Source organism: Aplysia californica, unplaced genomic scaffold (assembly GCF_000002075.1).
Source record: "Aplysia californica isolate F4 #8 unplaced genomic scaffold, AplCal3.0 scaffold00296, whole genome shotgun sequence".
Taxonomy (NCBI): Eukaryota; Metazoa; Mollusca; class Gastropoda; order Aplysiida; family Aplysiidae; genus Aplysia; species Aplysia californica.
The window spans coordinates 833,146-857,069 of NW_004797566.1; the positions used below are offsets into that span (position 1 = coordinate 833,146).

General features: G+C 39.0%; 1 protein-coding gene across 2 annotated transcripts in view; it reads right to left on the reverse strand.

Annotated features, from left to right (window-relative positions):
* The window catches only part of LOC101855031 (inhibitor of Bruton tyrosine kinase), a 193,605-nt gene that overhangs the window by 142,005 nt on the left and 27,676 nt on the right, over nucleotides 1-23,924 (reverse strand). For both annotated transcript variants that reach the window (XM_005101740.3, XM_005101739.3), the window contains exons 6-10: nucleotides 18,206-18,291; nucleotides 16,344-16,428; nucleotides 13,754-13,871; nucleotides 12,472-12,643; nucleotides 5,784-5,907 (exon numbers count right to left, since the gene is read on the reverse strand). In XM_005101740.3, coding sequence (XP_005101797.1) covers nucleotides 5,784-5,907; nucleotides 12,472-12,643; nucleotides 13,754-13,871; nucleotides 16,344-16,428; nucleotides 18,206-18,291 — 585 coding nt within the window. The remainder of the gene's footprint in view (nucleotides 1-5,783; nucleotides 5,908-12,471; nucleotides 12,644-13,753; nucleotides 13,872-16,343; nucleotides 16,429-18,205; nucleotides 18,292-23,924) is intronic.

Genomic DNA, 23,924 nt, shown 5'->3' on the forward strand with positions numbered 1-23,924 from the left:
GACAGGGAGAAAAAAAACAATAAATTCTGTGTGTGATACGGACTGTTCAATTCTTTAAGAGTTTTATGTGATAATCTAGTTTAAAAATCAAAAAGATGTGTAAAATAAGAAGAAAACCTGTCCGAGTAACATAAAATTATCAAACATACCAAATTACACGTATAGGGATAATCTTTCAAGATGCTAAAATATTTAATTATAAGAAATGGATAAAAATATACTTTTAAACTGAATTTAAGATACCGGTATCCGGTATTACACGATTGCATGATTCTAGGCGTGTGCCATAACTAACTTTATGTGTAAGGAATTGCGAACACTAAAGAGGGTCGATGCCAGTTTTATCTGATTACTAACAGTATGTCTTGGTCTGTAAATAATAATATTATTGATAACAATAATTTTAAATTTTTTTCCTGGTTTTCACAAAGTGGAGAGCACATTGATTTCAAATATTTTTTTTAAAAGAGATAACAGCAACTTTGGAGGTGTGATCGCGTGCATGAGTGTGGATGACCTTTGAAAGGTTGGGGGGGTTTTTGTTCAGTAAAGTATGACATGGAGAGTAGCGTTTTTAGCCCCTTATTACACTCCAGAGGGGGATAATTTATCTAAGTGATGACTCTTGTGTAGTAAAATTTGTTGTTGCTTTGTTTGGTTTATTTTTTAACAGCAGAATCTTAAGTGAACCGGAATTATAGATTGTGGGATCTTAGGTGAAGACTACAACAATAGAATTAAACCGAGTATAGTTTTATCTAACAAGACTCAAACTCTTCCACCCCACCGTACCCTCTCCCCTCATCTGATATGGTTTGGTGTTTCTTTAACATAGAAAATATTCATCATTATTGTAGTTGAGTATTGATTTCATATTCTAATGGAGCCTCTAGATATCTACATTTAGACAACAGTAGCATCTAATTTGCACACACAATGGAAAGCAATATCTTTAATTAAAATGTATAATATACACATACACACACATAATAATTATATATATACACTGCTGGGGTGATGTATCCCTTTCAGCCTGGGTTGGCCTTGGCAGGTAGCGCCGGAGCCACCTCTTATGAATATTAATGATCTAAATTGTGTTGCTGGGGGGCATAAAAACACTTTCATCCAAATGTTTAAAAAGGAAAACAACTTAACTGTGAAAACTTCGGTCCACTGTAGCATCATATCGGTTCTTACACTTAAATACAACACAGGTGCAAGGCATTTTTACTAATTGACTTGCCTAATCAAAAGGACCTCGGAATAAAACCTTCTTTCTTATCTAGATTTCAGTGCGTGAGTCAAGCATTCGTGCAGCGCAGGTAGCCCACGGTTCCGCAGCGAGAGAGGGCTCCTATCAGGCGTGCCGTGCCGCCCACAGGGCATCCTCCATTACTTTTAATCTCCTTGGGACAATTTCACAGTACAATACATAGTCTCTAAACAACATTTGTTCGCTTATGTAAAGAGACAGATTGGTAAAACTTTTCTATCAGTAAAGTAAAAAGAGAAATGAAAAAGTGGATACATCCATGGACAAGATATGCATAGGCCATAACGATGTAAACAATCTGAACAGCCTCTCCAGGGCAGTGCTACTGACTGAAGTGACTTTGGGCCATTCCCAGAGGGGGGATATTAACATTTTCTTATGCACAGCAGAATTGTAAATGGGCTGATTTATCAATGTCATGCTCATACTGTGCCGGAACAACATAGGGGGAACTGCTGCTTTTTCTTTCCTCATCCTTACTATCATTAGGTACCAGAAACTAAATTTTAAAACTAGCTGTATGCCAAATTTATCTGTTTCATTTGAAAGGCCTATATCCATTGAGCATTTTGGTACCATTCTTTAACCTCTCCGTCAATTTTTAAGAAAATTGTAGGCCCTAGTTGTTTAAAATTTGATCAAATTTGTTAAAGTCAGTCACTGGTTGCCCCCATGTTTGACAGACAATAAAAAAGTAACAAGTGCACTAAACATCTCCACATTAACAGAGTACAATCACTATAACAAATATATGGAGCATAATTTTTTTCAAGACTGTGAGATATTTACAAATCAGTACTTTATCACCTCAAACACGATATCTGTCGTTATTTCGACAAAAACACCGAGCGTTGACCCGGCCGGCGTCGCACCGGCCCCCGCGGCGAGCGAGTCGGCTCTATACTGTAGTGTACCCCGCGTGCGGGGTCACATGCTTTATGAGTCTCGCGGAAGGATTGATGTTAAATAATTCCAATTTAATTACTTTATTCTAATAGGAAATAAACTGATCTTTTAATTAATTTTTTTTATAAGCCGGTATTTTACATATTTTGTGTAAAAAGTGATCTTTAAACATTTTGACGGTATTTTTAAAAGCTTTCTATAAAGACGCCAAAGGCTAATCTTATATCACGGGAAAGCCCATTTAAAGCTCTACAGTTCTCCGCCAATGAAAAGACGGTATTTAATCATCCCTCGTTCCGCGAAGCATTTGAATGCACGCGTGTCAATTTTTCAACCGGCCGACCTCGCATTCTGACCGTGAGGGGCTTCGCTTTCGTCGGCGATTCTCCGGCTCCTAATAACCGGACATATAAACAACTTACACCATTGTAACAAGGAAAAGCTGAACTTTTACAAGGTGTACGGCATGTGGTGTTTTATAGCGAAAGAGCAAAGAAAGAGCGATCGGAATTAACCCGATTTTACCGATACCACGCGGTCGGAAGGCTGCGAGTGCCCGCGAGGCCGTGTTTACGCTACCTACTGTCATCAATATTCCTCTACTTCTTTTGTATGTTTGTCACTCTCTTGTGAACTGTTATTTTCGGGGTGCCTTGAAAGTCGAAGCAGATTTTGTGCTGTTACGGCTAGAGAGGTGAGCAGAGTAAGCCTGATTCCCCGCTTAGATTTCTTTGTTGTCATACATCCCTTGGCGCTCATATGACCTAATACAGTTGCGAGCTCCGTAAAACCTTACTAAAAAAAAAACCAACCTGGTCACACTGATGTTGAGAAAACGCTTCGGTTCAACATGTTGGCTCTGTCTTGCAGGATGTGTGTAAGAAAGACAATGCACCTCACTTTGTTTTAACGGTCACAAAGCACACCCTTCACGTCAAACAGTATATCAATTGAAAGAGAAAAAAAAAATGAAATAATTTCATCCATTGACAAGACCTGCATAGAACAAGCTGTAACGATTTAAACAACTTGAAAGTACTGAGACTGAACACTCTGGCTCTGACTGTCTCACATGATGTGCATTAGAAAGAAAATATTCCTAGCTTTGTTCTATCCGTCAAGAGTACGCGCTTTCCATCAAATAGTCTATATTTGTGTTACGATGTGGTGAAATCAGGCACTCGTCAATTTTTGGGCATATGGAGTTATTGGGATCATCTCAAAGCCTGTTCATTTGCCTGCCTTTCAGTGAAAAAAAAAATCATCTATGTTGAATAGACGTCGAAATACAGGGTGATTTTTTTTTAAAAACAGCACAGCTTCTTTTGTAAATATTTTCCTCTACACTGAAGTTTTGCGCTTCAAATTTGTACACAACATTTGGAAGCCAAAAGGAATTTGCTTGATATTGATTTTAGATATATCCACAAAATAGTTTTGCTCTACATAGCGAGTAAAAAAACCCAACCCATTTTCAGCTATGTCCCCATTTTTTGTAGCATTACGCACTAGTTCACATCAAGCCAACCACTAAAAAGCCCAACGATTGCGCCATATTGCAAACTACAGCAGTCTAACAGGCCAACAGAAGTTTGCAGATAGTTTTTCTCAAGTTTCCTTTTCCTGCTGAGATCATGGTTAAGATTAGTAGAGAGCAGAGAGCTTTTCGTATTGAACATTTCCTCACCACCAACTCATTTCATAAGTTTCGCACAAGGAACGGAGATAATGTTAAAGTGCTCTTAAGGCTTTCTTTGATGTCAAGGGTACAAATGGTCCATCAGTTTGGACCAGTAAAGAATCAAAACTTAAAATTCCCAGACAAAACAACCACTTCAAGTCAAACACACATCGTTCGTACCCTTTTTAACGTTATCAGGGTGCAGAATTCAGTAGATGAGCCCCATGACACGTCTGTCTGTAGACCATGTCTGCAGCAATAATGTTCCTATTTCTCAACGGTCCCCATTCTCAAGGAAGATCTTTATCTACGACAGTATCATTTTCCCGTTCACGAAGCTATCAGCGGATAGCAATGCGTTCATGATTGCTCGATCATCTTGACAAATGTAAACATTTCCTCTCAGACATATTTGGTTCCTTGGCAAAGCCCATATACACCTTTCAGGTTATGTTTACTCCACAAATGCTATTTCGGCAACCTCACCCCCCCCCCCCTATTGTCTCTAGACACAGCTTCATACTGTTAGCTGTGCAGTGTATTAAGTGGCTTTGAGTACTCATGGCTGAGAGGATCCTTGTGTTCGGTCTCCAGTGAACATTAGGAACGACGAGTTAAAATGTGTCGAGTCAAAAGGAGGACATATAGACCGTTTGTTTTTCGGAATTTCAGAATTCAAAAAAAAATTTTTTAACTATGTACGAGAAAAGAAATGTTGTTCAAAGGTTACAAGGATGGAAAGATTACATTTTTAAAATAAAAGGAAAGGGAAAAAAAAAACCAAAATTCCATGACTTTCTTTTCAAGATCTGTACATTTACATTTCGCATTTATAGGTGGATTTTAAAAAGCCCTTTCCGTTTTCGAAAATAAGTTTCTTCTTTGTGAATTTTATGTCAAACAAATTCTTTTTGAATGAATATTGTCTTTTCCAAATTACAACATTCTAGTACAAATTTTGTGTGAGATATTCAGGAAAAATGTTGTACAGTTGGGTTTTTTTGGACCACCCTGTATTGCGATTGAAGGAGGTCAGAGTAAAATTAGCGAGAAAATGGCCGTCAAAGTAAAGTAACTTCCATAACTTGAGAGTCCTTGGAAACTGAAGATTTACATTTTTTGTGCCTTTCACCAGTGTTTTTCAGTAAAATCCACACAAAAATGTGTTTTAAAATGGACGTAAAAGGCGTTGAGCCGAGAAAACAAAATTAGAAAAAAAATATGAGCCAAAAAGATGCTGATTTCTTTGATTTCATTATTTTGATGGGCACCTGATTTCACCATGATGCCTCTCATTTAGATAGATATTTAATTTTTTTTTTTATTATAGTAGATGGTTTTACGGCGCTCGCAACTGCATAAGGTCATATGAGCGCCAAGGGGTCGGTGTCAACAGAGAAGTCTTTACAGGGAATCAGACTTAGACTGCTCACCTCTCTAGCTTCAACAGCACAAGGTCTGCTTCGACTATCAAGGCACCCCAAAATAGCAGGTCACAAGGGAGTGACAAACATACAAAAGAAGTAGAGGAAAATGACAATAGTAAGGATCAGGAAAGAAAAATCAGCAGTTCCCTGCTGTAGATCAGGCACAGTTATGAGCATGATATGAATCAGCCCATTTACAATTCTACTATGCTTGAACGAGATACGTCCCCCCTTTGGGAATGGCCTAAAGACATCTCATAGGTAAAACAATAAGCTTCTAAGGGATGCCAGTCTCTTTAATCAAAACTTGATAGAAGCTGAGATAGCAATGAAAAAAATACAGGTATTCACTACCTTATGAGATACACGTACAGTGCACTGGACCGTGGATTACCGAGACATATGAAATACATTTACAGCGCTGTCAAGGGGTTAATAATAAATTTATAGTTGTCAACATTAGCATGCATACAAACATTCTCAAAAGACTGCTCACCTGACCTCCTTGATTCCTCATCATGACCAGAAGGTCTCGTCCACCCTTTTCCCACAGGACATCCAGGCCAGCATTATGGTCGAGAGTTCCACCAACAGCCAACACCTGCTCTATATCCTGCCATCTGAGAAACAGAGATAAACTGAAAGTGATTATCACTCATCTGAACAAATGGAAGTACCGTCAAAATCTACACTAAGAGAATTCGTTCACCATGCCAATAAATTTACCACCAGCAACAATGGGGAAGTGGATAACAAGAATAAATACAGAAAAAGCAGGTGTATTGTGGAGGAATTTGATCAACAAACTTGATTTGAAAAGTGACTCAGATTTTAGATCCAAAACACAGCACTCTTCCATAAAACAAATATGCCTTCAAGTGTCAAATTCTCATAAAAAACCAATGTTGTAAACATGGATTTGGAAAACTGGACAGAAATGTGTATTTAATTAGGGGAAATGAAAAGACGTGCACTGTGTCATTCTGGCGGGAGGGGGTAAACGGAAACTACATGGAGAGTGTCATTCTGACAGATGGGAGATAAGAAAGATCAACAGATCATTATTCTTCTGAGAAACAGGAAAATGAGCTATTTTCCAGAGATGCCATTAGACATCACAGTTGTCATAACATGAACTGATGAAGACCATTTATCATCAGTCATAAATGCCTTTCTCCCCATGTATCACTGTATAGGCCACGAACAAACCCCTTCCGCCTTTCCCTATCATGGTTGCAAGTGAAAAATGTCAAAAACCTGGCAGACAACCTGTAAAATCTCAAAAAGCTTAAGACAAATGCACGAAGCTTAGCCACAATACGAAGGTTCACTTCATGTCATGGAAAGGTCATGTTTGTACTTCGCGTTGATCGCATAATATGAATTTTTAATAATTGTCAGTTACGATACATGAAGCGATGACGCAAAAACGGGAGCCCAAATCGACCGGCGCCAACCTGCCTGTGACCTCAGTGAGCCAGCATGCCGCAGTCTTGTATAAATACCCTATCCTAAGCTAGCCTCTTAATATTATTCCATGTCTTTCCACTTTTTTGTACATTATTTCCTGTGACTCTTCTCCAGGTTCCACATGGCCCTCCTCTTGATCTCTTATCCTGATGAAGACCATTGCATAAGTTAAAATAAGACAGCATACTTTTGATGTCTTAAAATTCAACTCTGCAGGCTGGGTGTGTTAAAGTTTAAAACAAATTAAAACAAAATATTTTGGAATGATAAGTTTGTTTTTTTAAAAGCTCTAAAACTGGCTTTTGGGGGAAAAAAAGGTAAACACTGATGAGGAAAAATTTATTATAATGTCTAGACACTTTTGCATCAATTATTCAAAGTTTTTTAAACTAACGTTTGACATCAAAGCTTGATAAAAAAAAAAATTTAATTGAAAAAGATAGATTTAAATGATGTGCTCAACAAGTGTCCCTTTCAACCGTCAACAGTAATGCACACATTTTTGAAAGTGCAGGTCTGTGTAGCGAACCTGATCTGCAATGTTCTATTTCTACTCGTCAATTGTTTGTATTACTGGTAAACTCTGTCCTAAACTCTTTAAACCCCATCAGACGCTGGCAGCGTCCGGCGGTAATAACCCTGTTCTCCATCAAACGCTGGGAACGTCCGATGTTAGTGACAAATGTTTCGTTTCATTTAGTGCTAGTTTTTGCTTGCTTTTTGGAACTATTCCCGAACCAAGTTTTTAAGTAATGATTAAGCCTTTGTTTCCGCCATTTTGAAGTTGGAGGCAAGCTTTTGGATTTATAATGAGACATAGTGCACCAGGTTTAGGTAACTGTAGAAAAAGCTCAGGGAAACGGTGAAAAAAAACTCAGGGTTTAAAGAGTTAAGGGACCCCATAAAGAGAAAACATACGGATTCAAGTTCGAGGGTGTGAGAAAGACATTTGCAAATTGTTTTGCTGCTGATGTCTCGGTTCTGGAAATTTTTGTGGAGCATACTGTTTTGGGGGTGCTGCTCCATCCTACTAAAACCATGATACCTTTTATAGCTATCTCCTCCCCAGATCTTTCCAAAACTTCTTTAAAACTATGACATACAGTTCACTTGTCACACTACCAGTCTTGCAGTTCTCCTAAAACCAGAGTGGACCAATAAAGGTGTGACTGATGGGTACTCAAGGCTGTTCAACTAGCCAGAAAAATGCTCCTTTAGTTGCTTTGTGCTGGAGTTCAGTGACCACACGCACATTGGTCATTAATCAGCTGTCAGCCGTGCTCACCACTGTGTCGCCAGCTGCAGTAGCCCACCCGCTTGTGTAATGCATTTCCTATAGATTGTGGTGTCTTTCACATCCTGACATTTCTAGATCTAGAGATGCTAAAGCTATAACACCACACAACATTCCAATTTAAAGCCCTGCAAGATGATATTATAACTTTGCTCGATCTCCGATCACAATTGTTGATTTTATTTGACTACATTCTCCAAGTCATGTTTCTACCAATTCGGATTTCATTTTCAATTATATTTGAATTTAACATCAAATCTTCGTAAATACAAAATCAACTTACTTACACATCTAGCAGAGGCATGTGAAAGCTTGTGAAAGTTTTAACTGAGCGTCATTTTCTGTGATTTTTTAATTAATTTTTAAGGATATAGGCATCATCTATCCGATGTTGCTAGATTTTGATTGTATAAAATCTAGCAGCTCTCAGACAATGTTATCAAAGAACAGTCCATGGCGTACCAGCAGTGGAATTTTTGTTGGAGCGGATCAGCTCCCTGTCACCACTCTGGCTGGGCTGACTTAATTTTTAGCACTTTTCAACTTAAAGTTTTAGGTGTATTTTTCTACTTATGGTAATTATCATTTAATGCCCTCAAAGAATGCATTTCTGCTCTTGAGACTTAAAAGAGAACGGACATTGTAACTTGTCTTATTATTTTGTTAGACGCACTGTAGTCAGGAATACTAAATTTTTTATTTTTTATTTTTGTTGACAAGTGTGAATGAAAAAAATTATTTAAAAATCCTCTTGACAAAAATTGTATAACTTTTGGAACAATGAACATAGATGGAGACACCACAAGAGATCATATCTGCGGAGATGATAGAAAGCTGTATTTTTGCACCTTTACCCATCTAGCACACATTACACTAAGAAGTAGACTAATTCCTTTATTTCAACTTTATGTGTCTAATACAATTGTGAATATCCGCATATTTTCACAAAAGTTTATAAAATTTCTGATGCGGTCTCTTTACGCAGAAGTATTAATTGACTTTAGGGCCATAAAACATCTACAATGCAATACATGAACAGTATCTGTTACACTCCAGAAATCCCTTAGATTTCTTAAAACGTTAACTCTTTGAACCCCATCGGACGCTGGGAGCATCCGGTGGTAATAACCCTGTTCCCCATCAGACGCTGGGAGCGTCCAGTACTAGTGACAACTGTTTCGTTTTATTTAGTGCTAGTTTTTGCTTGTTTTTTGGAACTATTCGCGAACCAAGTATCTAGTAATGGCTAAGCCTTTGTTTCCGCTATTTAGAATTGGAGGCAAGCTTTTGGGGTTATAATGAGACATAGTGCACTAGGTTTAGGTGACTGTAGAAAAAACTCCGGGAAACGGTGGAAAAAACTCAGGTCTTAAAAGAGTTGAGTCTCTAGGTTTTGTAAGTTGACTGAAGAACAGGGGTAGCTTGTAGTAACTGGGTTTTCAGAATAATTTCTAACTTGCCAATGACACTGAATCAGCTCTAGACTCTTCCAGCTTTTATTCCTGTTTCTATGACCATTTGCAAAGACTGACAACGTTCTCATTTCTATACATTCATAAGTGCCCATTCATATTTCTGACACAAAAACTAAGAATGAATGTATTAGTCATCATTGTTTGTATTCCATACAGGAAGTTTATTTCAACTCATGTACTTACACAGTTTTGTGGGGGGGGGGGGGGGGGGGGTTAAATCGCATACCTTTCTTAGATGTATATACAGCCTGCCAAAGACACAGAATACTTCATCAACAAATGCAGAGTACCTTTCTCTTGTGTATTTAATGGTAAAGAAAGAGCCAACACTGAGTTTATTGTGTCAAACCATGCAGATGTGCATCTTTCTTCTCTTATAAATTGACTATTACTCACTGCGTAGATTTAAGATTTCTAACGGTAAAAGACATGATATTCGTAGTCAGTATAACACAGACTTTGGAGAGACCTATTTAGCCATAACTATGTTACTAGAAACAGGACAAACTGGGTACTCTAAAAACACTTGTCTAGATCAAAAACTAAGGTACAGAAATTAACCATTCCAACGCAGAATAAATCTCAAGACATTAAGCATTTAGTACAACAGCATAATGGTTTGCTGTGTTGGACGGGGGCAGAAGTATTGGTTCAAAAGCAAACAAAACTTCACAGAAGAGCTCTGGCTGGCTGCAGAGTTCTGAGTAAAAGTCACAGAATCGGGCGAAAAGGGACGCTGTGAATCACATCTTAATTTACATGAACTATGCAGGACTTGTGAAAGGAGAACATAAACTTTTAAATAAAAGTGAAAAAGCGAAAAATATAATATGTGGATTAACTTTACATGGAACATTATCCTGGCATTTTGTGAGATCGCAAACGACAATGAGAGGAACGTTCACTCAGCTTCATTGTATACTCTAGTGTAGACAGAATGAGAAACATTAAAAAACATGTCTATCACAGGGCTGCCAAACCATCTCCATGGTTTTTAGTAATGACTATGAAAAAAATTCGTAACCTCCCATAAAAATTAGTAATAGTGCTCTCATTTTCAAATTACTATATTACAATGAACAAAAATATGTCTTAATTACGGAAAAATGAGTGGGGTGAAGAAACACTGTCTCATGCCGTGAGTCGGCCGATCGATGAAATCTATTTTTAGACTGCTTGGGTCTCAGCAGCGTGGCAGCGATGCTTCTACTCGTGTACGGTATTATTGTGGGCAAGGTTAACTCGCGCGAAGTGGGCCAGCTGTTCCCCTTTTTTAGGGGGGGTTGATTTAGAGATTGGCAGTTTTCTGACTATTGGCGGACGATTTACAGGTCTGCACAAAGACTTGTGAAACTTTTTTAAAAGCCAGAAATATTTTTTTTATCGCCAAAAATCTGCTGACGGTAAAAATCGTAATAAATCGCCTTACGATCGGAATTTCGTAGTGAGACTAAAAAATCGTAATGATTACGACAAAATCGGAATGGTAGGCAGCCCTGCTATCAATGTGTAGTTCTAAAAGTCTGCAACTGGGACAAAGCAGAACCTATCTTTGGACAGCTTACTGAGCAGCCACAGAAACCTGTCCTGTTTATTACTAGCATTAAAAAACAGAAATAGGTAGCAAGAATATTGGCTAAAACAACACAAAAATCTAGGGCAACCATGTACTACCCACACAGCTTTATAATACATGTGGATGCTGACTGAGAAGACATTGAAATAACATCCTTCAAACCAACTCATGCTTCAGGTCCCTACTTGAAAAGTCAGATGTCTCATTGACATTTCAGGACAGGCCTTAATTAAGTCCTTTACACACCTGATGTTCCTTTCATTCATCAATATTTGTCATCTCTCAAAAATAACCAAAAAGGTTATTTTATTTTAAATTTGGGGTTAGTGCTTTAAGTGTGCTTAGGTACATGATAAAATCTTGACATTAAATTTGCACAGCAAAGTTTTCCTATTTAACTGTCAATTTTTAATAAGATCGGTTTACAGATGTAGAAATTACATGTGAGGCAGTGTGGTGAAATCAGGCGCTCGTCAAAATAATGAAAGTCAAGAAACTGGCATTTTCCCGCAGGTTTGGGAATTTCTATCAAATTTTTGTTTTTTGGTCAAACACCTTTCATGCCCATTAAAGAGCACATTTCTGTGTGGATTTTAATGGGAAAAAAAATTGATTAAAGGCATCATCATCATCCGGTGCCTTGCCGACTGGCGTGGGCGATCATGGACCTCCACTTCACTCTGTCCCGCGTTGCAGCAATGGTGCTTGTTGTTCTTGCTGCTCCTAGCCATGTCGTCATCTTGTCCAGTATTAAAGGAATAAGAAATGTATATTTTCAGTTTCCATGGACTCTCAAGCTAAAGAAATAACTCAACTTTGGTGGACATTTTTTCGCTAATTTTACCTCTGAAACTAGATGACCCTCATCTCCTTCAATCAAACATATCTTGACTTTTATTCAACATAGAGGGATACTATTTTCACCCAAAACAAGGAAAATGGACAGGCCTTAAGATGATACCATCAACTCCGAATGCCCAAAAGGGAGTGGGGGTTGTCTGGTTTCAAAGGTAAAAATTCGCGAAAAAATGGCTGTCAAAGTTTGGTGATTTCCATAGCTTGAGAGTTTCTGAAAACTGAAAACGTACACTTTTTGTGTCTTTAATAAACGTTTTTCAGTTTTAAAAAATCCTAACAGAGATGTGTTTGTGAATGCCGGTTTCTTTGATTTTATTATGACGATCCCCTGATTTCACCACAATGCCTCACATATACAAAAAAGATACATTTTTTTTTGGCAGTCACCCTGCATTATGTTTTTGTACTCAGCACTCAAAAGGGAGAGGGAGTTTACATCAGAAAACAAGCCAAAAAGAGGATCAAAGACTATCAGATAAGTAATATTAACTAAATGAGAATTTGTTCTTACTTTGAGGCAATTTTCCGGCATTGATACTCATGAAGTACAAACACATCACCCTTGGTGGTCAGACACACTGTCGCTGCATCTGAACACGACACTCTGGCAATGCCAACATCAGTGTGCCTCAGGCCAGACACTTGGCGAAGTAGACTTTGGTATTTTTCTCCTTTTTGATGACCTGCAGTAAAAAAAAATTCTGAAAATTGTGTCCTTGTCCAGGAAATCTCTTTCAAAGTTTTGGCTTAAATTCTATGGAAAACATCCAGTAACAGGGCTGCCAACCCATCCATGGTTTTTAGTAATGACCATGGAGAAAATTAGTAATTTCCCATAAAAATTAGTAATAGTGCTCTCATTTTCAAATTACTATATATTACAACGAACAAAAATATGTCAATTACCTGGCCGATTGATAAAATCTATTTTTAGACTGCTTGGGTCTCAGCAGCGTGGCAGCGATGCTTCTATGCTTCTACTCATGAACGGTATTATTGTGGGCTGGCTAACTCGCGCGGAGTGGGCCAGCTGTTCCTTTTTTTTTTAGGGGGGCAAGGGGTTGATTTAGAGATTGGCTGTTCTCCGACTATTGGCGGACAATTTACAGGTCTGCATTAAGACTTGTAAAACAAAAAAAGAGCCAAAAATCTCTTTACAGTAAAAATCGTCATAAATCGCCTTACGATCGGAATTTCATAGTGAGGCAAAAAAATAGTAATGATTACGAGAAAATCGGAAAGGTTGACAGCCCTGCAGTAATCATGAAAAACTTTGTTGTTCTTTAAATCGCATAATGCTCAACTACAGATCAAAAAGATCATTCTTGAGGCTATGTCCCAGGCACCTCAACAGTACACCAGGTTATGAGGAAATAACCTAAAAGGAGAAAAAAAGCAATTGGATTTCGCTTATATTTATTTGAACCTCAAACTTTTGCACATTGGACAAGTTAATAACCAACTATGCCTCAGTTCCTAGCATGCTTACTTCAAGGAAAAAATGGTCAAGGAAACAGTTAAAGTGAAACCGTAAGAATATTGACCAAAGTCATTTTTATTTCACGATGCAGTGCATGCAAAGGATCTGCGATAGGTTAGACATACAGACATATAGGTCAGGAGCATAATAACATAAAAAGTCGACTTCATCTGTCACAATGAAGAAAAAGTTTAGAATAATAAAAGTCCGAAGAAAAAACTATAAGCATCAATTTCCATGGGAAACTTGCTGTCCTTGAATGCTCAGCTAAAATGCAGCAGATTTGTATTTGTTTCCAATACATTAGACTCACCGAGCTGACCAGCATTTAGCCCAACTGTAAAAACACTGTCTGGAGTCCACACAACTGAGTGGAACCGGCCAACACACACACCAGAAACACTCTTTCCCTTCAGAGGTTTAAGATTCATCTAGACAAAGCCAAAGGGAGTGTAATGAAATACATGGAACACACTATGAATTCACAAGAAGCCTTAGGTGTAATTTGGTGAGTTTTTATGAACTTTTTCTCATAACAACCTGTCATTTTTTTTCACCCTTTAGGCTTTTTTTTCTTTCCAAACAGTGATTTTGAGCTCTGAGACACTTTAAAACCTTATAAAAACATTTTAGACCTTTAAAAAAATTTAGCATAATCTCAGTTTATGGGTCTAAGGATTTAAGAATTTTGATTAAAATACAACAGTATTTCTACTTTCAAGTACAGTCAAACTTCGTTGTACCGCTAGTTGCACTTACTACCAGGTTTTGCCAATGTACGAAAAGAGTTCCCTAAATAAATATAGTATTTATGCCTTTAAACCGGCGTCCGCCAACTGTCTCAGTTGTACAGTCCTTATTATACTACTGTATACATGTAAATTTACCCCTTTGTGCCATCAGCGAACTGGGCGCCAGACGCACACAGAATAACACACTAGGCTACAAACAGCGAACGGCACATCCACTCGGTGGTTGCTTGACAATCTTTCACACACAAGTCTCTACAAGCTAGGCCTAGGTCTAGATCAAACACTTTTCACCAATTTGCTCCTTCCCTGCCCATCTCACCTCCCCACCCTTGGTCAATATTTTTTTTTTTGGCAAGTGTTTTACAGCGTACCCAACTGCATAAGGTCATATGAGGGTGCTGGACACATTAAACGTTTTCGGTTGGAACGAAATTTTGAATTTTGCCTATGTGGCGTCCGGAACCTACTCTTATCGATTTTAGACCACCAAGGGATCTTTTCGCCCTTGTCCGAGAAGGATAAGTGTAGATCTTTCCTACCTGAAGATCAGGGGTGTGGCTGAAAGACAGCAGTAAGAAGGAGCCAAGGAGTAGAAGCAGAAAGGCTGCAGAAAGAGTCAGGAGCCCAGAGGAGGGGGGGCAAAGTGTTAGAATAAAAATCACATTATTATGGTCAAGGGGAATTAACTGAATCTATTATTAATAGTATGTATGTATTATCTTTTTGTATGATTATTCTTAGAGTTATTTCTCTTGATTATATTAGTACATTACACTCTTCCTTGTTGAAAACTTAATTCTTCTTTATTATTGTTTTGGTGAACTTCCACTCACCACTTGTGTGGCATATATGTGCCCTGAGCAAGTCAGTTTTAATAAATCCTCTCATCAAAGATCATTGAGTTGAAACATATTTTTCCTCCATGTGAAATAGCAACCTCAATACAAAGGAGGTGAGGGGGTGGGGGTAGAAAGTGGAGATGAAAGCAGACGATAGAACATTCCAAGAGAGAAAGGGGGTGAAAGGAGACTATTTCAGAGAAGAACATTTTTCCGTCGCTACCCGGATTCCAAACCGGGACCTTTGACTGAGAGGCGAACACCTTAACCTCTAGGCCACGAGAACCCCGGGTCAATATTTTAAAATAATTGAATTAAATTGTTAAGTTGCGTGGAGAAACTTCAGGAACCTCGCCATCTCGCCTACCCGGCAAAATATCTGGAATCGCCAGATATCAGCCCAATAACTTACAGGCAAATGCACATGAGGCTTATATTTAATGAGAACTCGCGTGTAAGTCCCAGAGATAGATAGAAGGGAGATAACTCGTTTATTTATCTAGTGCATAGTAAACAAGTTCATTTGATGTTGGGCAGTTGGTGCTACATTCATGTATTTAACAGAGGACATGAAAACCTCGTTGTACCGCCAGCCCCGCTGAACCACCAACTTCATGCTCATCCTAAGGTAGGCGGTACAACGGGGTTTGACTGTATTGTAAACCTTTTCATTGACAATCTTGTATAAAACAGTCAACCTCAGATATAACAGGACAGACGGGACCGGCAGATTTTTCCCTGTTATAAGCGAGTCCTGTTATAACCGTTATCAAGAGAAACTACCAGTACAATTACACCTTCAGCATACTTTATATTCGATTACCGCATATCCTTTTCCAGTGTGTTGTTTCGTCGCCACTGAGACGGAAACGATCAGTGACCCCAACACAATGGGGGGGGGGGGGGGGGGGGGGAGGTTTGTACATGTTTGAAAGTTTGTTTTTAGGCAAGCGATCATCGATCATACAAACAGGCGAAACATCTTGGTTGAGACAAATTTTACTAATTTGACGGATCAAAAGCAAGTTCAGGCGCTGCAAGATCACTGTTATATCTGAGTCGGTGTAAACTGAACTCTGTTATAGCCAGCTTCATATTACTTACACTTTAGAGAGAAAAAAAATGGGGATTTGATTTATCACTGTTATATCGAAGTTCCTGTAATAACAGAGGCTGTTATAAATGGACTGGACTGAATGTGTCCAAATTTGATAAAAAGTCATTAACAACCTACATTATTTGATTCTACAACAACTGCTGCCTAAGATGGATTCATTCTGTGAACCTCTGCTGAACAAACAACTAGTTTTACCTGTTTTGGCACCGCACTGCTCTCCAAATACGGTGTTTGTCCAAGTTGATGATGGGGGTTCAGTCCAAAGCTGAACACAGCTCCCCTATTTAGGATAAACAAAAACAGGTCTCCTTTAGAGTATAATAAAGTTTATTCAATCAACAGCAACTTGAGAGACATTTTAAAAAATCAAACACACTTAACTGATTCCGTCCATTCGGCCGCTGACAGCGGCTCTGATTTTTTCCGCTGCATCCATTCGACCGCTGCGAGCCGCTCAATGAAATCCGAAACAAATGTGCACTTTTTAAACATAGTTTCTACTTTTTAAGTTGTCGAAAGGAAGTAAAACTTGAAAACAAACCTGACCTCAATCTCTGAGCGCCAATATGGATCGAAACTCCGCGAAATTCTTGCAAAAATCGTTGTTTTGTTGTTGCTCTGTAGGCTAGATCTAAGGGTAAATAACACATAGCCTGGTATAAGAAAAATTCCTATGGATTATAAGGACTTGTAGAGCTGAGAAAATGCGCGGAAGTCGAAATTTTCGAAGAGGTGTTGCGCAATTTTTTTTTTCTCATTCATTTTTGTCTGACAGAAAATACAATACAAACAGATTATAGGTCATTGTTATTGATATAAACAGATTCCTCTATTGATTCCCATCACTTTGGTATATGACAATACATATTAACTTAGAGCTTCACAGTAATGCATTAAATAGATGCACCCCAGGTCTAAAACTGAACAAGGAAAAATAATTCTGTCCAGAGCCTGAAAAAATCAAGGACAAAATCAGTTAATAAACTAAATATATCATAAATGTGAGGCATTGTGGTGAAATCATGAGCTCGTCAAAATAATGAAATCGAAGAAATCAGCATTTTTCCACTGATTTGGCAATTTTTTCCAATTTTTTGTTTTTTGGCTCAACACCTTTGATGAAAATTTAATTAATGTCCATTTGTGTCACAACGTAGTGGAATCAGTTGCTTGTCAATTTTTGAGCATTTATTAATATCATCTTAAAGTTTGTGCATTTGCTGTATTTGGTCAAAGCAATACCGATATATATATAATCTAAAATAAAGTCAATATTTTTGCTAATGAAGAAGGTGGGGGTCACCTGGTGTGAGAGGTCAAATTAGCAAGAAAATGGATGCCAAAGTTTGGTGACTTCCAAAGCTTGAGCGTCCTTCAAAACTATGGAGATTTACATTTTTTGGTGCCTTTAATCAACATTTTTCTGTAACGGCAACACAGAAATGTGTTTTTTAAAAGGACACAAAGGTGTTGAGTGAAAAAAAAGAAAAAAATTAAAAAATCACCTGACACCCAGAAAAATGCCAGTTTTTTAAAATTTTGTTGTTTCGACAAGCGCCGAATTTTACAATGATGTCTCACATTTGAAAACAAATTTTTGTGTAGACTTTACTGAAAATCGTTGATTAAAGGCACAAAAAATGTAAATTTTCACTTTCCAAGAACTCACAAGCTATGGCAGTCATCAAACTTAAGCGGCAACTTTCTTGTTAATTTTACCTCTGAAACCAGGCCAATCCCCACCTCCTTTAATCACCAATACTTTGACTTCTATTTAAGATAGATGTGTACTTAAGCATTTTAATTGAAACCAAGACAAATGAACAAGATTTATGATAACACCAATAACTCCACATGCCCAAAAATTGATGAGCTCCTGATTCCATAGCTTTGTGACACAAATATCATTAAATCACAAAGATTAGACGACTCCTTTTCAAAATACTAAATCAGTCTTGCATTTATCGTGGAAGGACAAAACTAATTTAATCTCCATTATGACAAACTTGATAATCATAAATTTCATCTCTCGAATGTCAAACACAGCCTCAAGTTACCCTTCCATTCTCAGCACTGTGTGGTCAGTGGCAGCAGCAATCTGCAAGCAAGTGTACTCCTTTAAACTTTCAAGGAGACGTGGTACCTGAAAAGTTCAAATACAAAACTAGAGTGAGATAATCTTACAACCTGACAAACACATTGCTTTGAAAATATTGTAACACTTAACACACGGAAGACCTGAGTTGTCCTGGAATGTTCTCCTTAACCTACCACAGACGATCTGAATCATCCGAATAGGGACATTATTTTAAGGTCCGTTCTCAGCGCCATTTCACTGTAATATAGTATAAAATTGACAAAATCCGTTGCTCATGGGAAACTGAAAGTAACTTTCCTGAATGGTATCCATTCGACAGAAGTTGAAGCTGTTTGGGGCCAGTTTTTGCCTTAATAGGTGAATTTTTTTAGCATCTTCACAACATTGAAAAAGTTTTCACAATAGATAATGAACTAGACTATACCATGACCCAAAGTGACTCTGAGTCTGATTCGGAAAGTTCGATAATTTCTCTCACTCTCCCTTCTGGCACTGTGGCGTCATAAGTGGTCAGCAATGCCAACAGCACACAGGAACTTAATTCTCGCTCGGGAGTCCTTAACCCTATCTGTATGTCTTGTTTTACTATCGTATATATACGACGTGGGGAACTCTACGCTACCACTTCCAAAGAGGAAACTTACTCGTTAATCCGATCTGTACGTTTTGCATAGCAGTCTGTCAAAATAATTTTTTTGGAGAAATACTGAAAGTATCAAAGAGATCTTCATATTAGAAGTATTCTAAAATGTGAAGAATACAACCCCAGGGGTACAAAATGACCCCAGGGAGTACGGATAGGGTTAAAAAGTGCTAAACGAGGGTCACTGAAATGTCCCAGCAGAGAGTCACATAATGACAGCAATGATTCTAAAGGAAAATCAGAAGAGGTTTCTGAGGCAAGTGACAGTGATGCTAGGACTAGAGAGTTAGTGGTGATGATGGTGGTGGTAGAGGTGCAAGTAATGGGCTTCAACCACAGAATAAAAGGGCATGTCCATACCAACAGGCCTACTGGTGCAACACTTGGTAAGTAATGGAGCTGGAATATTTTAGAAACTGCCCAAGACATAGGCAGGTCAGTATGACTGTGCATGGTACATAAAATAGGTTATGAAAAAAAAAAACCATGCAAACTCTTTGTAGAAATTTTATAGTGTATTATTGTTGTCATTTGCATGCTAAGAATTCGCATGTGATGAATGCATGATAATACAGGAAGCAAAGGCATAACATACAATCTCAGTATCATAATACTTACACTGGTATGTGTTCTTTCATACGATATAATTGTCTACCCCACAGTCATTTGTAATCCCCCTAAAAGATTGTTTTGAGTGGATACTCTTTTTTCCATAAGAAAAGGTCAAATCCAAGATGGCCACCAACGTCAGGCGATTCAAGGTTAATTTAAAACATCAAAATTTTAAAGTCCATTTAGTATCCCTTTTTTGTTTTTGTCCCTTGCCCATTTATATGAGATTAACGCCTTCTGATTAATAGAAAAAGGTGCATATGATAGTGTCCAATTGTGTATTACAAACATACTTATTATAAAGTGTAACTGTCACAGATAGAGATTCAAGGAAATATATATAGATCAGATGTGTATGTCAAGGATCTGAGAGCAATGATGATATTAGATATAATGGCGGTGGTGAAAGATGATGTGGAATGGTGTTTATGTGATGTTACCATTAGTCCTATCTTCTTCTGCTCCAATGAGTCAAAATGGATGTGGGCCCCCTCTATCCTTTTCCCTACTGGAACCATCTTTAATGTACAGTGAAGTTTTGAAATGGTGGGCACAGTCTCTGCTAAGGTGACATTGTTAGAGTTAGCCTATTCTATCGGGCCAAGACAAGTGACGAAAGAACCTTAGTAGGTAGACAGTACAGTGGCAGGTATGTTGGAATCTTCATAAGCGGGTTGTAGATAACATGTAGACAAGCAGGTTATAGACTTAGAAAAATACAGCAGCCGTATTCTACTCCCTGATCATTTACCCCGAACATTCTTTTCGCGTCTTCTCAAACTTGCAGAGATTCTGACATAGGATCCTCGAACCTGAGTCAAGAGGGCACAATTTACACACAATATTGTATCTCCTCGCCTCGGGGAGAGAAACCTCAAACTCCCAAACCCAGCACCCTGTGTCTGAATCCCTACGGTCTCGTCCAAGACTGGTATAATTCCAAAGCTGACGTTTGGAAGCAATTCCTACATTTAACAAATTAACATTGTGCAGTTGTTGTTATCGATCCAGCAACATCTGGGCTCTCGCCCATCTGTCCAATGCCATGTAGTGATAAGTTCAGGGTTTGCTGCAGTTGCTGTAATGTTCCATAGAGAGGGTAGCTCTGATGTCATTTAGGGCTGTGCAGTGGAAGAGGTGATGATCCACAGTCTCATAGGCGTAGTCACACAAGGGACACATTGGGGGAAGTTCTGGATTTATTCTGTTCAAGTGGAAGTTGAGCTGTATATGTCCTGTTCGTAGGCGGAAGATCGTGGTCTGTTTCTTTCTCTGTAGGTGGTTGATATTGTCATTCCGTTTTGTTGTGGTCATATGTTTGAAAACTGCTCTGCCTGTCTTTCCAAGGGCAAATCTGTTCATACAATCTTGTTTGTTGTTGCTTTTAACGGTTTGTTTTGAAGTGTTGTATGATGTTGGAATGTTGGGTTGTTCCTGTCTAGATCCTCGTTTGGCAAGGTATGTTTGAGTGTCCGGGGACCCACTAAATTACCAGGTTGATGCCACAGAATGTTGTCAGATGATGGGAGCCAAACAGTATATGAGTCAAATCTTGGTTCATATGATGGTCATTTTCAATCGCTTGCAAGACTGATAGTGAGTAAGTGAAAATCACAATACTCTGTGCTTTTCTAAGATGAGTGTCAAAAACTGTGTGGAGACGGTACAGTGCTGTTTCAATTGCCATCATTTCTGCATCATAGTTGCTGCATTTCTCTCCACAGGCTGCAGATATCTCACAGGAACTTCCATCTGGGTACTGTATTAGTATTCCATATCCGGCTTTGGTTGTGCCTTTGAATGCTGAGCCGTCTGTATAGACGTGTATCCAGTCATCTGAATAGCTGTTGATTGTTTGATGTGATGCAAGTATCAGCGTCACTGGGTCTGAAGATTTTGTGCTATTGTCTCAGAGAGATGTAATGATTAGCTTTTTTAAAGAAAGGTGAGGAAGGATGTTTTGGTTGACTCTTTTGGTTTCTTTTCTATTTTGAGGTAGATGGTGAGTCTCCATTAGTTCTGTGATGTGAGGCATGATTGACTTTTGTCGAATTCGTACTGCTATCTACCATTAGCGGTGTAGGTTTGGACAGCGTGAATGTAGCAATAATGGGGACTTAATGCCTCTGTGTATGTCGAGTCTTCAAATGTATGTGGTGAATGTGTTGTCTCTGTAGTTTCCGCTGTTTTTGTTGTTACTGATTCAACTGGAATGTTCTTGCTCCCCATTGATATGCGATGAGATAGTGTGTGCATATCGAACAGTCACTAAAGGTACGCACAAAGAGAACGCTTGCTCGCCATAAAAGCGAGCGCTTTGGGACAAGCGCTTGAAATGTTGTTAAAAATTTGCTTGCTGCGGACAAGAAGCACGCTCGCTTTATCGCGTCTGAGATTTCAAGCGACGCTTGAAAAGCGTAAAGAATCAAAAGTTAATTCTTTCTCGCTTGCAAGCGTGTACCTGGTGCCCCCCCCCCCCCCCCCCCCCATTGTTGTCTGGTCACGACTTGGGTAGTGCGGAGTGAATTTTCTCTCAGTCTCAGTGACAATCGGACCGAAATGGATGTCAAGTCTTTGATAACAGCCGTGTTTAAAATACATGCACTTTGGGACAAAAGAAGGAAAGACCACGCAAATCGCAACGTTGTGAAACGTGCTTGGAAAGATATTAGCGAAGAACTGCCAGTTGCACCAATTCTTGGTTATCTTTAATTCTATTTTTTAATAAGATATACTTGAATGTCTCTTCGCTCATTCTCAGGTAGGACTGAAAATGTGAATGGCTCCTTTTAAGTAAAAGAAACAAGTGGTCACGTTCACCTTCCACTCGCCTCCTTTAATTTATCTCTGAACCCCCATTCTTTTGCGTTTTCCAGGATGATTTCATGCAAAACACTGTCTTACAACAATAGTTCGTCTTCACTCGAATCCGCCATGGCGCCAAATGCCCAAGTTCTGACCAGTCGCAAGCGTGATTTTCAATCTTTCTACATGTACACCTCAACAACAAGCAAGTGCTTTCTTCACAAGCGTTCGCTTTATCGCGAGCAAGCGTTCTTTTTGTGCATACTTTAACGCATACATCAGACCGAAAAGCTGTTTGAGGTTTCAGCAGCTTTTCTTGCCCTTACTAATTTCCCTCATACGTATGTGTCCTACTGCGCTTTATCTTGTTGGTACAGGCATAGCATATGGTCGATGAACGTTTACTCCATTCATCAACTGCTATTGCAATGCCAAATACCAACAAGATATTGCATGCAAAGTCAATGCATTTGTACGCTTTTCTCTTTTGCAATTTCTGTTTTCTTGATAGACTTCTACAACCACATGTTCTGCAAAGTAAAGTTCATGAATATACGAGTAGTTAGTTCGCACCGAACATGGGACGCTTCATCATGGCACTCCATTATGAATATTAATGTTTCCAATACTCCACAGCAAAAAAGCAGAAGAAATCTAAAAAAGGCGAATGAGGATTATGGTACTTTCACACTCCAAGGTCTACACAAAACCGATCACTATGAATCACAAAGAATACGCACAATGATCTCACTTTCACATGTAACTCGATACTCTTTTCCCAAGAGTAATCAAGAAAAATTATTTCATTGTTAGTCAAATTACAGAGCAAAATAACTTCAAATAAAAATAAATAGATGAAAGTTGCTTTAAAAGTAATAAACGATGGAGTGCACTTCTCAGCAAGCAAGATTAACACTAGTGAATGCACACCAGAACACATATCGTCTTGTCAGGTTGAAGCAGCCCTTTAAAACGAGACCCCACGTGGAGACATCATGTCTTTAGATCGGGAGATATTGGGGATCAAATTAATCGGAAATGACTGGAATCAAGTTTCCTGGGCACGGCCGAGGCGTACTAGGAGTGCCGTTACCGTCACAGTACCTTAAATGACTGACAGCTGATTTATTACCATCTCGGGGAGGGTGACGGGACATGCTTGCCTGGTAACTAAAGTGGCGGTGTTTGGGGCAAGTTAGACAGCCGTGAGCGGGGCGTTCAACACCTGCACGGAGACAAACGGAGAAGCAGAGAGACTGGTCCAGACTTTTAAGCAGTCTCTCAAGAAGTCTGACTTGCCTCCCGCCGACGCCCTTCAGGAGTTTCTCATACATTACCGCCACACACTCCTGGCCAGTGGTAGCAGTCCCAGTGAGCTCCAGAATGGATGTCAGATCCGTACGAAGCTCGAGGTCATCATCCCAGCACAAAGGCAGACTACACCCCGAGTTCGAGATGAGCCGGAGCCTGCTCGTCGTCTCAGCAGTTCCTACAAAGGTGGGCGTAAGGACAGATGGAAACCAGCTGTGGTGACCGCCTTCCTGGGTCACAAACTCTTTAAGGTCTGTGTGTTACCAGACGGCCCGATGTAAAGACGACATGAAGATCAACTTCGCCC